General features: G+C 34.4%; 1 protein-coding gene across 7 annotated transcripts in view; it reads left to right on the forward strand.

The window, feature by feature from the left end:
- LOC106883099 (protein Loquacious) overlaps nucleotides 1-4,496 on the forward strand; it is a 54,820-nt gene extending 50,324 nt beyond the window's left edge. For 4 of the 7 annotated variants that reach the window (XM_089353543.1, XM_052968076.2, XM_052968080.2 and 1 more), the window contains one exon: nucleotides 545-4,496. In XM_089353543.1, the coding sequence (XP_089209669.1) occupies nucleotides 545-681 (137 nt within the window). In that variant the 3' untranslated portion in view covers nucleotides 682-4,496. The remainder of the gene's footprint in view (nucleotides 1-544) is intronic. The other 3 variants (XR_016242181.1, XR_016242182.1, XR_016242180.1) reach the window with 1 other exon arrangement.
- Nucleotides 4,497-14,840: the final 10,344 nt, after the last annotated feature.

Raw genomic sequence — 14,840 nt, forward strand, 5'->3', positions numbered from 1 at the left:
CAATTTTAATACAGCTATATAACACATATGTAGACTTGTATTATATTAACCCTTTAGCATTTAAACTGGCCATATCCAGCTAAAATATCCTATCTGTTTTATGTTCAAACCAGCCAGATCTGGCCTCTCACAATACCCTACAATGTCATTCTAAAACTAAACAATTGCATCATTGAAATGTCAAAGCTACGAGATAATGCATAATTAATTCAAGCAATGTGAATAAATAGTCTTTATATTTGATAAAGATAATCTGAATGCTAAAGGGTTACAGATATATTTTATGTTTAACCTTCTTGTTACCATATTATTACTGTCTTACTGTCTTTCTAGCTATCTATTAATTTTGAAAATAATCAGGAATTTATGAAAATAACTTGAATTATTATTAAGCTGGTGTTTGAAACATAAATTAACATGAAATTTTGATGCAAGGTTTTTATCAAGGTCACTTTAAGGCAAGGAGTTTGTTTCATAGAATGAGGGGTTGTATCAAAAAGGTTAAATTGTAAAAACTTCAGAGATGTTTGTTTTCTTGTTTCAGGTTTCTTCCAATGTTTTGTCCAAATGACAGTCGTCCCTGTTGCTGTGTGCCATGGGACGGGACCAACTATGGAAGAAGGGCATGGTAAGGCTGCTCATAATGCGCTGCAGTATTTGAAGGCTGTTAATAAGACATAACCATATTACCCAGGGAGTTACATAGCCTCACGCTGTAAATTGGTATCATAGCGGCTCCATCTAACTTATGTTTCCTAATTTATCTACTCAATGTTATGTGTTATAGGTGAATGAATGGACTGTTGGATATGGATGGTTGTATACTATGCATGAGCATGTTAAGTTTTTACACAAACTTTTTATCAATTTACATCATGGGCAACTAGTCTGACAGGTTCCAATTCAAAATTTGGTGTCTTTCTATTTTATTTTGGAACTTTATTGTCGTATTTTGCTGCTATAAGAGTATTCTTGTGTTCTGGATATTACCTGTCCAGTGGTATTGTATCTTGTCATGTGTGTGTGTCATATTTAAAGCACCTTTAAAATTGTCTTTTTCTAGCAGCTTTATTCATGATTTAAAATGATTGAATAGACTATGAAAAAACATAAAAGCCCTATTGTTTTATTCGTTGTGTTAGAGAGGATTCTCTAAAGCAGCAAACAAAATATTGCTTAAGCTTTTAAAGAAAATATTACAGATTCAACAAACAAAAAAATATTATACAACATTAGTCATTTGCTTTTTTGCAATTTATTCAAATACAAAGTAACCTACCCACCTACAAAAATGGAAAGTTTTAGCTTCATGTTTTTGAAAAATCGTCTCACTGTCATTGTCTTTGCTTTTTTTTTCTTTATTTTTTTTCTTTTCTTTTTGTTTATGATATTATTAGCTTTTAACAACTGTTGTCATTGTTAGTGTCATTTCCAAGATTTCCTTAACTTGCTTCAGTGTTGCACATTTTGCCCTCTGCTGTATTAATTTTGGAAAAAAACAATTAATATCATAAATCTCTGTATTTTCGAACTTGCTAAGCAGAGAGTAAACATTTAATTAATTATTATTAATGCTAATGTTTAAAAAAAAATTTCCCCTCGAACCAAAGTATTGAATTAAACGTCTTCAATTATTTACTGGTTCTCTCAATACTTATTTCTTTCTTCATCATATATATGGGTTTAAGTTTTTCACATTACGTTAATATTTCAAATTCTTCACTGAGGGCATGTAAAGTTCATGCTATACATGGAGTTATTGTGAATTTTTGCTATTGTAATATTAATATACTTATAAATATGCATATCTGTTGCTTTGTACTTTTTTTTAAAAGAAATTTAATATCCCCTATTACTGTATCATCTAGTAAGTTAATCCTAATTGCTATTTCTCACTACAAAGCTGTTAGTTTGAATGTGATCTAACATTTGCCTAAGGGGTTATTTTCATCTTCATATATACACACACACATACTCACACACGTTTTGTGTTTCCATTCATTTAAGAAGTATAAGCCCTGATAGTATATTTTACAGTCTGATTTATTCCATCTATACTTTTCCTCAAAGTGTTTATAATTTGGGGAATGGTCTTAATCATGAAAGTTTTATCAAACTGTCTGGTAATAATTTATTCTCTGAGCAATTATTATAATTCCTTTCATTTTCTGTTACAAACTGACACTTCTCAAAATTGCTTTTATCTAACAGGTGTTAGGCCATAACAGTGTAATGCAGTTAAATTTCCTGTGATGTATTTTAATGTTCATTAACAGTTTTGTAATGATTTTTTTTTTTTATATTTAGATTTGCATGATGATTTGTTTGTCTCCATTAGCATGTATAATTATAAACTTTCCTCTACTCTATTTCTCTTGAAAAAATACCATTTTCATCCTTTTGGTCATTTAAATAATAATTTAATGATATCAGAAGGCTGGAAAACACATTGGCATTTGTGTTCAGTTTTGTCATGAATTAAAAATTCCTTTTTTTTTTATTATATATATATATAAATAAATTGATATTTATATGTCTGTGTATACATATGCATATCTATATGTACACATATGTACAAATGCTTGTATACATATTTATAATTATTTATGTTTAAATATGCATGCACATACATACTCATATGCATAGATATATATGTGTCTGCATTTTACATATATATATAATATGCACATACATGTGCATCTGTATGTGTGTGTGTGTATATATATATATATATATATATATACATACACACACACACACACACATGCATACATACATGTATACACACCACACACAAACACATATATAAAGTCTCTTATTACTTATTTAAACTCTTACACTCTTGCTAACAGAGCATCATGGATTTTTATTAGCCCAGCTGCAACTTTGCCAATTGTTTTTTCTTTTGGCATATCAGTAATTTGATTTATTAAAGCAAATACCAAAGTAGTTAATGAAAAGGCAGAAAAATTTATTAAACCTTGTCAGATTAGTTGCCGTCATTTAATGAAAAAAAAAAAAGTACCTTTCGTTCATTTGTGACTTTAAATTCTTTCACTTTTATATTTTCCTTTGTTTTGCTGTTTTATGTCTCTTTAGTTTTACAACATCATACTAGATTATTTTGTAACAAGAATATGGCCAATGCAGTTTTGTTTTCATTCAGCCAAGCTGGTTTCTTTTCTTTTTTTTCCTTCATTTTCTTAATTCAGCACTTCATATACATGTGGAGTTCAGACATTTACATACACTGTGCATTTGTCTGGTGTCGTGACTTTTAGAAACTCTCAACTCTAGTATAAATCACTATGCAGTTGCTTCCCAGAAGAATTAGTTTTTCCTTTCTCTTAGCACCATTTTTGTTATTGGCTTATGACTTACTTTTTTTTCCTCTATACAGATAATGAACATGGTTCTTTTCCTTTCTAATTATATTTTCCTCTACTACTACTACTATTATTTTAATATTACTTTTATTGCAAATTATTATTATATTTGTTTCTAAAGTGTTTAGAAAAGCAAAAAGATTCAAAGATGTTGGACAAAACTCCTAAGTCTTCCTTGTTTTAATTTTATTTTCCATTTCAATTAAGAATTGTTTAACTACATTCTATATTTCTAATTCTTTAGTTTAGATTACATTTATACATAGACCAATATGATTTTCATTTCTCTTCATAAATTTTCCAACTAATGAAGCTTGTGTAGTCTCCCTTCACTATAAGTCTTCTCATATTAGGCTTTTAAATATAGCTGGCGTATTTATTTTGCCATGTTTTCATTTGCTGTTTTACCTCCATATTCACAAATGATCTGTTTGCACTAACCTCAATTTTTTAGCAAGTGCTCAAAGATAAAGGTTGATTGGCAATTTATATACGGGACAGCTCCAAAAGTTCTCTTGATCCCATGATGTCACTTCAAATTAAAAGAAATGTAGCTGCACCTACTTTCCCTACTAAGACAATAATTACTTGTTGTTATTATTCTTATTTCTCCTGTCATATCCACTGAAACAAGAACCTATTTATTTTATTTATAAAAAATTCTTTTATATACTTTATATTATTATCTCTTGTCCTTTATGAAATTCTATTAAGAAAATGTAGATGTTTGAATCTTCAGCACCCTTGCTAGACAAGCGGTAATTTTAAAGTTGTCAGTTTTGGCAACTAATTGACAGATGTGAGGCTATGCATTACCCTGGGGGGAGATAGGAATGATTTATTTTGATTGTTTTTGGGGTTTTTTTGTCTTTTTTTGTCTTTTGTTTCTTTTTGTGACTTTTATATTATCACAATTTTTATTTGTAAGTTATTTTTATTTATTGCTTAATTAGAGACACCTCACAAACACTATTTAATTAACATTTTTCACTGTCTGTCTGTATCTTCAGTTTTGTACACTGTATTCTTGTAAAAATCTGGAAGTGACAGTAAATAAGAAACAAAATAACAGCAAAAATATCAATAAATATAATAAAAGTAAAAAAAAAATGTGTTCTGTTTTTTTTTCCAAAAGTTATGTAAAAATTAGTTCATCGCATTTAAAATTACATTCTTCTCCAGGTCATAGAGCCTTCTTTGTCATGTACATGTAAAGAATGCGACATATAAGCACATAATAAAGAGCAGGCCGTAATTCCTGTCTGTTTTTCGTGAGTGGAAAAATCCACTCTAACAGAGGCGAGAATAAAAACCGCTCTTGTTGAGTCGTGTTGACTATGGTTGGAGATGTTGGTAATACGTAGTTCGGTCTCCATGGCCGTATTTGTTCTTTAGTCGGGTTCACCAGTTATAAGTTGGTAGTCCAGAATTCATGCTGCGTTTTTTCTTTGTCGGGGTCACCACTTTAGTAGAAAGTGGGTTATTGCAGCTCAGCGGGCTGCGTGTTCGAATCACGTCGGGGGTCACCAGTATAGTAGAAAGTGGGTTATACATCTTTAGATGTATACTTGACTTTCCTACTATAAAATTAAAGAATATAAAGGAACGCTGAACTCCAGACTATCAACTTAAACAACACTTTATTCAGGTGGTAAATATATACATCTTTAGTTCTTGTTGTTACAGCTTCTGTTGTGTATGAGCATAGTTGTTGAGACGTTGTTCTGTAGTTGTAAGCGAGCTGTCGAGTGTAAGTCCGAAAGATGTAGAGAGACAGCTTAACACGTAAAGAGACTGTCTCCAGGTTGGAGTATTAGAGACACTCTTGACACGTCCGTGCTCATGGTCGGCCGACCGTAAAACAGAAAGATTAAAGCGGGAACGCTTGCTTGTTTAATTCCACGCATGCGTGAGACTACGCATGCGCACAGCGTTACTACAATATAATTTGCATAAAAGTTTGTGTTGCCGATATTATCCTTAGGATATGAGATTTCTTGAAACTTGTGGACATGGTTAAATCAGTATAATCTAGTATCTTCAGGTAATATTCTTGTGTTAGATTAAGAATTCAACCTGGAACCTTTATTTAACCACCAAGGTCTGATGTTCTAACCACTTAACGTCCTAAAGGACATTGTTGCCATTTCAATTTAAGTTGGGTTTTTTTCTTTTCCGAGGAGATAAAGGAATATGCCTACTTGGGGCACATAATAAATATGTACCATGATATGGATGCTGAAATCTCAAGAATAAGGGCAAGACAGTAGGTCTTTACCTCAATAAAAGATGTGCTCAAACCAAAACTGGACAAGACCCTATGTACCAGTCTCTTAAATGGCACCATCCTAAGTGTGTTTTTATATGCAAGTGAGAATTGGAACATACGAAACGGAAAGGACATTGACTACAATACAAAGGGCCATGGAAATTTCTATGCTGGGAATATCAATGTGAGAACAAACCCAAAATAAGGTGATTCAAGAACATCAGAGTGAACAACATAATCACAAAATATCAGAAGTACAAGTTCTTCTGGGCTGGACATGTTGCAAGGTTCACAGACAACAGGTGGAACTGTGCAGTTGCTGGGTGGTATCCAAGAGATCAGAAAATGCCACTTGGAAGGCTTTCACAACAGTGAGAAGAGGATTTAGTAAAAGAATTAGGGCCAAGATGAAAAAGAAGGGCACAATCAAAAAGGAATTGGAAGTGCACCATGACCAACAGTTGTTAGTGACGATAGTCTGGTTAACACGATATGAAAATGGGGTAATTGACACAATCTGGCAAGCAGAAATAGCTAATAATGCAGATGGACTAACTCACTGCATCACTGCGGTCCACTTATCTAACTCACTCTTTACCAATTTATCTCCTTCTCCTTCACACTAATCTTTGACTTTCTCTTCCCTCTATCTCCATTACGCCCACCCCAACACTTGCTTAGCCCTAGGTCAACCCTAATCCTGAAAACCTATGATCAAAAGCATTCCATTTGTGACAATCCTATTATTCACTGTTTCTGGAATTACATTTTGTGTGTTCTTCCTATTTCAAAATGGTATTTGAAGGAGAGAAGGCAACTATTTTTAGTAGATTGAGCAACTGTGTACAGACCCCTCCTTGGTTATTAGTTATCTGTAAGTATAAAGCTGGAATTTAATACTGTGTAATTAGTGAGGTTAATGAGTTAGCAAAAGATGTGATATATCTCATGAAAATGGAATTCAATGAACACTGAGAACTGTTTATATGGTTTGTTTTAACTAAGTAATTTCTGTTACACAGATGTTACAATTTGTGATGAATGTTGTGGTAGTACTAGTATGTTGATTAAGCTATAAGTAAGGTAATACATGTATAAGAAACCTGATACATAGCAATAAATTCAGTGATTGAAATAGAACAAATTAAGCGTGTTCCTTTGAATATGTAAATTTTGAGTTATCTTTTGTGAAAGGTTGTGTGCAAAGTAGCTGTGTAGCAAAATCATTGGATCTATGCAGTGGTTTGGATCTGCGATCATGATATATGGTTAATTCACATTACTCTGAATGAGCATAGAGCCAGTTTCTCTGGATGGGACGTCAAAGAAATCCTCTTTTTTTACCAGCTGTGTGGAGTGGAGCAATGTGCAAAGTGTTTTGCTCAAGAACACAATGCATTGCCCAGTCCAGGAATTGAAATCACCATCTTATGATCATGAGTCCAACACTGTAATCGCTACACCATGCGCCTCCCCACTGCTCAGTATTAAAAGTCATTTCATTCATGGCTAGAAGGAACCTAACTGACAAACAACATAGAATTGGAATTCACTCAGTGACTTAGCTAGGCAGAGTTTGATTCTTTTCAATAACATCTAGCATGAGACTTTTTCTATAAATGCTTATTCTGATGGTTAAGTTTCAGGAAGAAGTGCATCACCCATAATCCATATCAGGGCATTTGTAATGATGGAAGTATCCTCAGACTGGAGACATGACCTGAATGCTTGGAACAAAGTGAACTCTACCAAATCTGTCTAAAGGCCAGTAATAGTGTTAAACCAAATGACAGATGATTAAGTCTATCACCCAAAATTACTCCTATTACACATACATAATCAGTGAAAGGTCATTAGAATCTATAAACCGTAATATCTGTAGAGAATGTGAAGATCTTATGAATGTATTCTTCATGAATTGGGAGGATATATAGTATTGTAGATTTTTGTTCTTGATATGTCTGTCTTACTGCTGGATTACTGTATTGCCATTTCAGGACAATTTGAGATCTCTGTTCATTAAAGTTGTGAGTAAAAGGACAGGGGAAGTGAAGAGTGATATTATCCACATGAAAGTTTTGAGTTTTGTATGTGGTTAAAGGTAATAATGAACATGTCATCACTGTAGAGGTGAAGGTGCATGACTTAGTGGTCAGGGAGTTGCAGTCACAATATTATGATTTCCATTCCCAGATTGAGTGGTGCATTGTGTTCTAGAGCAAAACACTTCATTTCAAGTTTCTCCGGTCCACTCAGCTGTAAATGAGTTACCCTGTGACAGACTGGCATCCCATTCAGGAGAAATATGATCTCAGTCTCTTATACTCCATAGAAACCAGGTAACCAGCCCTTTGAGTCCTAGAACTTGAGACAGTTCTTATGTAAAAAGGAAAGAGTGCAGGAAAAATAACTGAAGTCTGAGATGCAGGAAAAGTTGAAACATGTTGACACATTGCTATAAAAAGTGGTTGTCAGTAAACTTCAAATCCAAGAGATGAACAAGTAGCTTTGCTGGAAGATTACACTGCGTAACACAATTTTTGTCTTTGAGTAGCAACTCTTGTTGTCCTCCTATTTGTTTATCCCTAGAAAGTATGAAAAATGGCTAATATTTCCTTCAAACTTTGCTTTTGTTATATTTATTCAAACGCCAAAGAATCCTATTAATGATCTGTAGGGACACTGTATTTCATTATGCAACCATAATATACTACATAATATATTAAATATTTTTATATGTCAATACCATGCTCTACTGCTTTAGCAGTATTATTATATCACCTGTTAAGGTTAGGTTATCTCTACAGATTTTCTATAGAAATTATAGCCAGTACAAAATCAGTGCTGGCTATAATTTCTGTAGAAATATCTAAAGAATCCCTCTCAGCACATGACTACTCCTACTCATGATCAGAAATGCACATATTGTCAGCCACTAAAGGGCATGCTCAAGTGGTTAGGGTCAAGCAACTGACAAGCAAACCTGTGGTACAGAGTAGAATATTTGCTATAACAATATTTCTACTTCAGCAACTCAGTACTAAATCTGTCTGAAATGTAATGGAAAATGGATCAGTTTCAAAATATTGATGTCCAGGTCACAAAAGCAAAGTTTGAAGGGAATAGTAGTCATTTCCTTTGATTTCTAGATAGAAGCAAATAGGAAATAACACTTATTGACCAAAGACAAAAGAATAAAAATTTTATTACCCAGTGTTATTGGCTGAAAGTTTTACTAACATTAAGGATAAAAATTTCACTTTTAACATTTTCCACAATAAGTGAAATGAGTGTACCAGGAAAAAACACTTGTTTCCATAAAAACTATATTGTGGTCACTGAAGAAGTAAAGAGATTCAAGGTTATAAAGAAGGTGACCTCATTAGTGTTGATGGTATGAAAAAAGCATCCAGTATATGCTGTAAAAGACATCCCGCTGTAGAAACCACACAATGCAGTCCTTGGAGCCGTTGATTCCTGTCAACCTATCCAACCCAGGCTACCATGGAACATCATCATCATTATCATTTATCATCCATTTTTCATGTTAGCATGGGCTGGATGGTTTGACAGGAGCTGGCCAGCTGGGAACTGTCCAGACTCCATGTCAGTTCTGGCATGGTTTCTACAGCTGGATGTCCTTCCTAACATCAACCACTTTACAGAATGTACTGAGTTCCTTTATGTGACACTGACATGGGCACTTTTATGTGCATGGGTGCTTTTTACATGGCACCAGCACTCATGAGTCCACAAGATTAGGATCATTCAGCTGATGAGGAATGTAGGGGACAAGCCTATATGCAAGGACAGCCACAATTTTACTTAACTTGATGTGTCTTCTCAAACATAGCAAGCTGCCAGAAGTCTTACTCCCTTGTCATTCCCTCTGTGAGGCCCAACAACTGAAAATCCTTTCTCACCACTTCATCCCACATCTTCCTGAGTCTACCCCTTCCACAGATTCCCTCCACAATTAGAGTTTGGCACTTCTTGATACAGCTGTCCTCATCAATATGGACATTAAATGATGATATATATATATATATATATATATATATCATCATCATCGTTTAACATCTGCTTTCCATGCTAGCATGGGTTGGATGATTTGATTGAGGACTGGTGGACCAGGTGACAAACTTCTTTCAGTTTCTGTCTACCACATCCACTCACAAGCCTTTGCTTGACCCAAGACTGTAGTAGAAGGCACTTGCTCAAGGTACTACACAGTGGAAATGAAGCTGAAACCAAGTAGTTGGGAAGCAAACTTCATAACTACATGACCATGACTGCTTGTGGTAAAATATAAACTTAAGACTAACTGACTAAAAAGCCCAGTTATGAGTGTTGATTTATTTCAGAAGGGCACCATACCACATTTTATAAAGTAGGTATGTAACTGATTGAATCAATTTAGTACATTTCTGAGCAGAAATAAAATCAACTCCAAACATATATGGGTGAATCTAAATAGTGATTTCAAATTTTGGCACAAGGCCAGTATTTTGGCGGAGGGAGTAAGCTGTTTACATTGACCCCCAAGTACTCGACTGGTACTTATTTTATCAACCCTGAAAGGATGAAAGGTAAAGTTGAGCTCAGAACATAAAACAGACAAGATGCCACTAAGCATTTTGCTAGGTATGGTAACGATTCTGCCAGCTCACCACCTTAATGAATCTAAATATTGCAGGACATTTAATTCTTTGCCTGCATAATTAAATTTCATGGTCAATCCTATGATAATGTTAACTATCCACCAAAAAACAAAAAGGAAAGTTTCTGTTTCTGCATTTCCTGTAGTACAGTTTCCATATCCACCAAAAACGTATTTGATCCTTGCTCTATAAGAGACATTTGGTGAAATATGGGAAAAAAATTAAGAAAATCTGAAAAATTGTCTTTTGTATAACGTGTCCAAAGGAGTGTTGCTGCTTCTTGCAGCATAAGAAGCTATTCAAAGCCATTAGGTAAAACTGTTTTCTGCAATTAAAAGTAACTTTCCACATACAAAGGGTCAAATAATTTTTGATATTAAAAAGGCTGATAATGTTCTATGATTGTTGGAATTTCTATTACATAAAAAAATTATGTGAAAAGTGTTCTATTCTATGCAAATGCATTTTGCAAATGTAAGAGTTAGGAGACATGGAGTCAACTTTGCTTTTCCCTGGTTCAATAGTATACCTTCTATACCTATTGCCCTTACAAAAATTGATATATTATCTAATGGGATACAAGCATGGCTGTGATTAAGAAATCAACTTCACAATAACAAGGTTCTGGGTTCAATCCCACTTAAGAGTAGAATTTCTTAAACAGAAAATGTATGGAAGCCCATTATATACCATCATACTTTTATGTCTTACATGCTTGCATGAATTGGGTAGGTTGTCTTGGTCCAAGTCAGTTCTTGTTTGAAGTTACTGCTCTCCTGGGAAGGTCTCATTTCCTTTTTTGCAGGGTTCCTACATCTGGGTGCCCTTCCTGAAGACAACTATTTTACAAAGTGTATTGGGTGGATTTTATTGAGATACCAGCACTAGTAAGTATGTTTTGACTCAACACTGTGTTGTCTCAGGAACATGATCTATAGAGTGAATAAAAGAGTGGAGTGTAGTGGTTGTGGGGCTTATTGTTACTCAACTTTTTCTTTCTATTGAGTGTATCTGGAGGGTCTGCATTAGCTTCCTGTATTCCTACAGCCTCAATTATTTGTTATAATGTTGGGTCTTTTGGATGTGTGGAAAGAAAATTTGATATTTTTTTTATTGATTCATGATGATTCTGTATAGCAAGTTGATAGAGTAGAGATGTTTGCTTCTTTTCAATGTATTCCTGTCACATTAGACACATGGAAGAGCAATGCAAAGACACCATTACAAACTATATTAGAGAAAGGTCCCACATTGTAGGTGAAAGGATCACAGAACACTAGCAAATATTTTTTATCCAGCCCACCAGCTCACTGTTTTTCTATATCAGTAGAAGTGACATTTGTCTGAGCATGTAGCTGATGGTGAATATTTTTTACCGATGTCATGCAAGTACGCAGAAATCCTGTCAGACACCTTCCATCTGCTACTGATATGCTTCTGTGTTTTTTAGCACTATACATCTATATGGATTGCTTTCTCCAAACAAATACCACAATATTATGGCTTTCTTACAGTATATCCATGTTAAGTAAGATATATTTACACACACACACACACACACATATATATATTTATATTTTTATATATTATATATGTAAAGCATAATATGTTATACATGTATGAATATTGTTATGATTGTCGTTTTAAAAAATTAAAAAATAGACATAATATAATGTCTAAAAGTTGCTTGATCCCATCCTACCACCTGTCTTTGTCTGTTGTTTTTTCGTAAATTCTCCCATATATATATATATATATATCTGTAAAAATATGTGACACTTATTCAGTAGCCATGATAAAACTCCGAGTTTCGGATACCAGGGTGGGAGCCCACGCCAACATTTCTTCAGTTATCCGGCCAATTGAAAATTCCTGTCGGATAACTGAAAAGATGTTGGCGTGGGCTCCCACCCTGGCATCCAAAACTCGGAGTTTTATCATGGCTACTGAATAAGTGTCACATATTTTTACAGATAAATTCCTCTATTTGCATAATATCAAGGTCTCTTTCTTTCTTTTGTTGTCCTTCCTGTCAAATGTGCTGTGCGTGAGAAGACCCGGCAAGCCAAGTAAGATCGTTGCCAGTGCCCCTGGACTGGTTCTTGGGCGGGTGGCACATGAGATGCACCATTTTGAGCGTGGCCGTTGCCAGTACCGCCTGACTGGCTCCTGTAGGATTTTCGAGCGAGATCGTTGCCAGTGCCCCTGGACTGGCTTGTGCGGGTGGCACATAAAAGACACCATTTCGAGCGTGGCCGTTTTCGTGCGGGTGACACGTAAAAGCACCCACTATACTCTCTGAGTGGTTGGCGTTAGGAAGGGCATCCAGCTGTAGAAACTCTGCCAAATCAGACTGGAGCCTGGTGTTGCCATCCGGTTTCACCAGTCCTCAGTCAAATCGTCCAACCCATGCTAGCATGGAAAGCAGACGTTAAACGATGATGATGATGATGATGATGATGATATATATATAGTTTGTAAAAAACATAAATCTGAAAGAAGACACACACTCTAAGATGTAGAGCAGTATATATTAAAAAATGGAGAAGGCCAGTTTATGGGATTACCTTAGGTATCCCAACCTTTGAGTAGTGATGCATTTCCCCCTCTATATTTTTTAGAGGTCATTGGCCAACAGGACCTTTGAGTAGTGAAGCATTTCCCCCTCCACATTTTTAAGAGGTCATGGGCCAACAGGTTTTTGGGATTCGACAATATGCCATGAAGTTAAACCCTTTATGGATGAGAAACCTAAGGTAATTCCATAAACCAGCCTTCCCCATTTTTAATATATATATATATATATAAGAATTTAAGGATTGGAGAAAACGCATGTTATAATTGCATACTTTATTCCTACATATGTTTCAAAGGATTACAACCTGTGTGATCCATAGGGATCTTTGATATTAAAATTGTAACCTTCTCATCAGGGAAAGCATGGGAATCAAGTCATAACCTTATCCATCTATTGTTTTCATAATCGGTCATAATGTCTTACGTTTAAGATGATTCCCATGCTTTCCCTGATGAGAAGGTTACAATTTTAATATCAAAGATCCCTATGGATCACACAGGTTGTAATCCTTTGAAACATATGTAGGAATAAAGTATGCAATTATAACATGCGTTTTCTCCAATCCTTAAATTCTTAAATATACTCAAATACCCAAAATTTCAAGGAGTTCCTGCCTTAAAAACAGGAGCTAACCACAGTTATTTTGTGTTCTTTGCTACATTGGTTTCTATTAACCCATTTATTCTATCAGAAGAATTTTTATTCATTAAGATAGAATAAATACACATAATTATATATATATATATATATAATGGCTTCAAATTTTGATACAAGGTCAGCAATCTAGGGGAGGGGTAAGTTGATTACATTGATCCTAGTACTCAACTGATACCTATTTTATCAACTCCGAAAGGATGAAAGGCAAAGTTGACCTTGGCGGAATTCGAACTCAGAATGTAAAGACAGACAAAATGTTACTAAGCATCTAGCCTAGCGTGCTTACACTTCTGCCAGTTTGGCACCTTTGAGTAAGAGATATATAATGAAAGAAATAAAATAACCAGTTTCTATTAACATGCTACACAGAGCCACAGTGGATTGATAAAACAATTTGAAGGAAAAATTCTATCCAGTCATCAAAAAGATGCAACATTATAACAGACAAAGAGGCTGTACAAACACAGAAAGCATATTCTAACTCACCAACCCATCACATGTGCTCAAGAGAAAGAATGAATGGAATAACAACACCCACCACCAGTCATACGAGAATAAAGACGTAATGAAATTAAAACCAACTAAACTCAACTACTACCATGTGCACACGACAAGAAAACATGTAAATGTGTAAATAAAATGGAACCAGTACAGTAACAGAACAGAGATGGGATATAATAGTACAACAACCAAAAGAAATCATATGGAGAATTTAAACCCATCAGAAGGTCATTGGGCAAATGTGATAAAGTGACTCTTACAAAATATAATGTACGTACGTATGTATGTATGTATGTGTCTATAATTTAAACATAGTGCAGAGTAATTATAGTAAATAGATAAAGGCTCTTACAGCTGTTTCTAGAATAGCTAAGCATCAGAGAGAGAGAGAGAGAGAATATCCTTCGTTAAGGATATTAGTAGTTACCAGTTCAAAGAAAAACTATGGCATATCTGAGGAGAGATAATAGTGGTTGGTAGTTCCATGACTGAAAAATTAATGAAATCCTTAGTAAAAGATGATATCAGTTAGCAGTTCCATTGTTGAAGTATCAAAGAAAATCTAAAGTAACAGGTAATAGAAGTTACTAGTTTTGTCTTTGAAGGGAAAATGAGGTAGATTTTCCTTGATACTTCAACAATGGAACTGCTAACAGATATTATCTTTTACTAAAGATTTCATTGATTCTTTGGTCATGGAATTACTAACCACTATTATCTTTCTATTTAGTTTTTCAATGAACTGGTAACTACTAATAACATTAATTAAGGATATTCTTTACTTATTT

The sequence above is a fragment of the Octopus bimaculoides genome, chromosome 1 (assembly GCF_046866305.1).
Source record: "Octopus bimaculoides isolate indiv1 chromosome 1, ASM4686630v1, whole genome shotgun sequence".
NCBI lineage: Eukaryota > Metazoa > Mollusca > Cephalopoda > Octopoda > Octopodidae > Octopus > Octopus bimaculoides.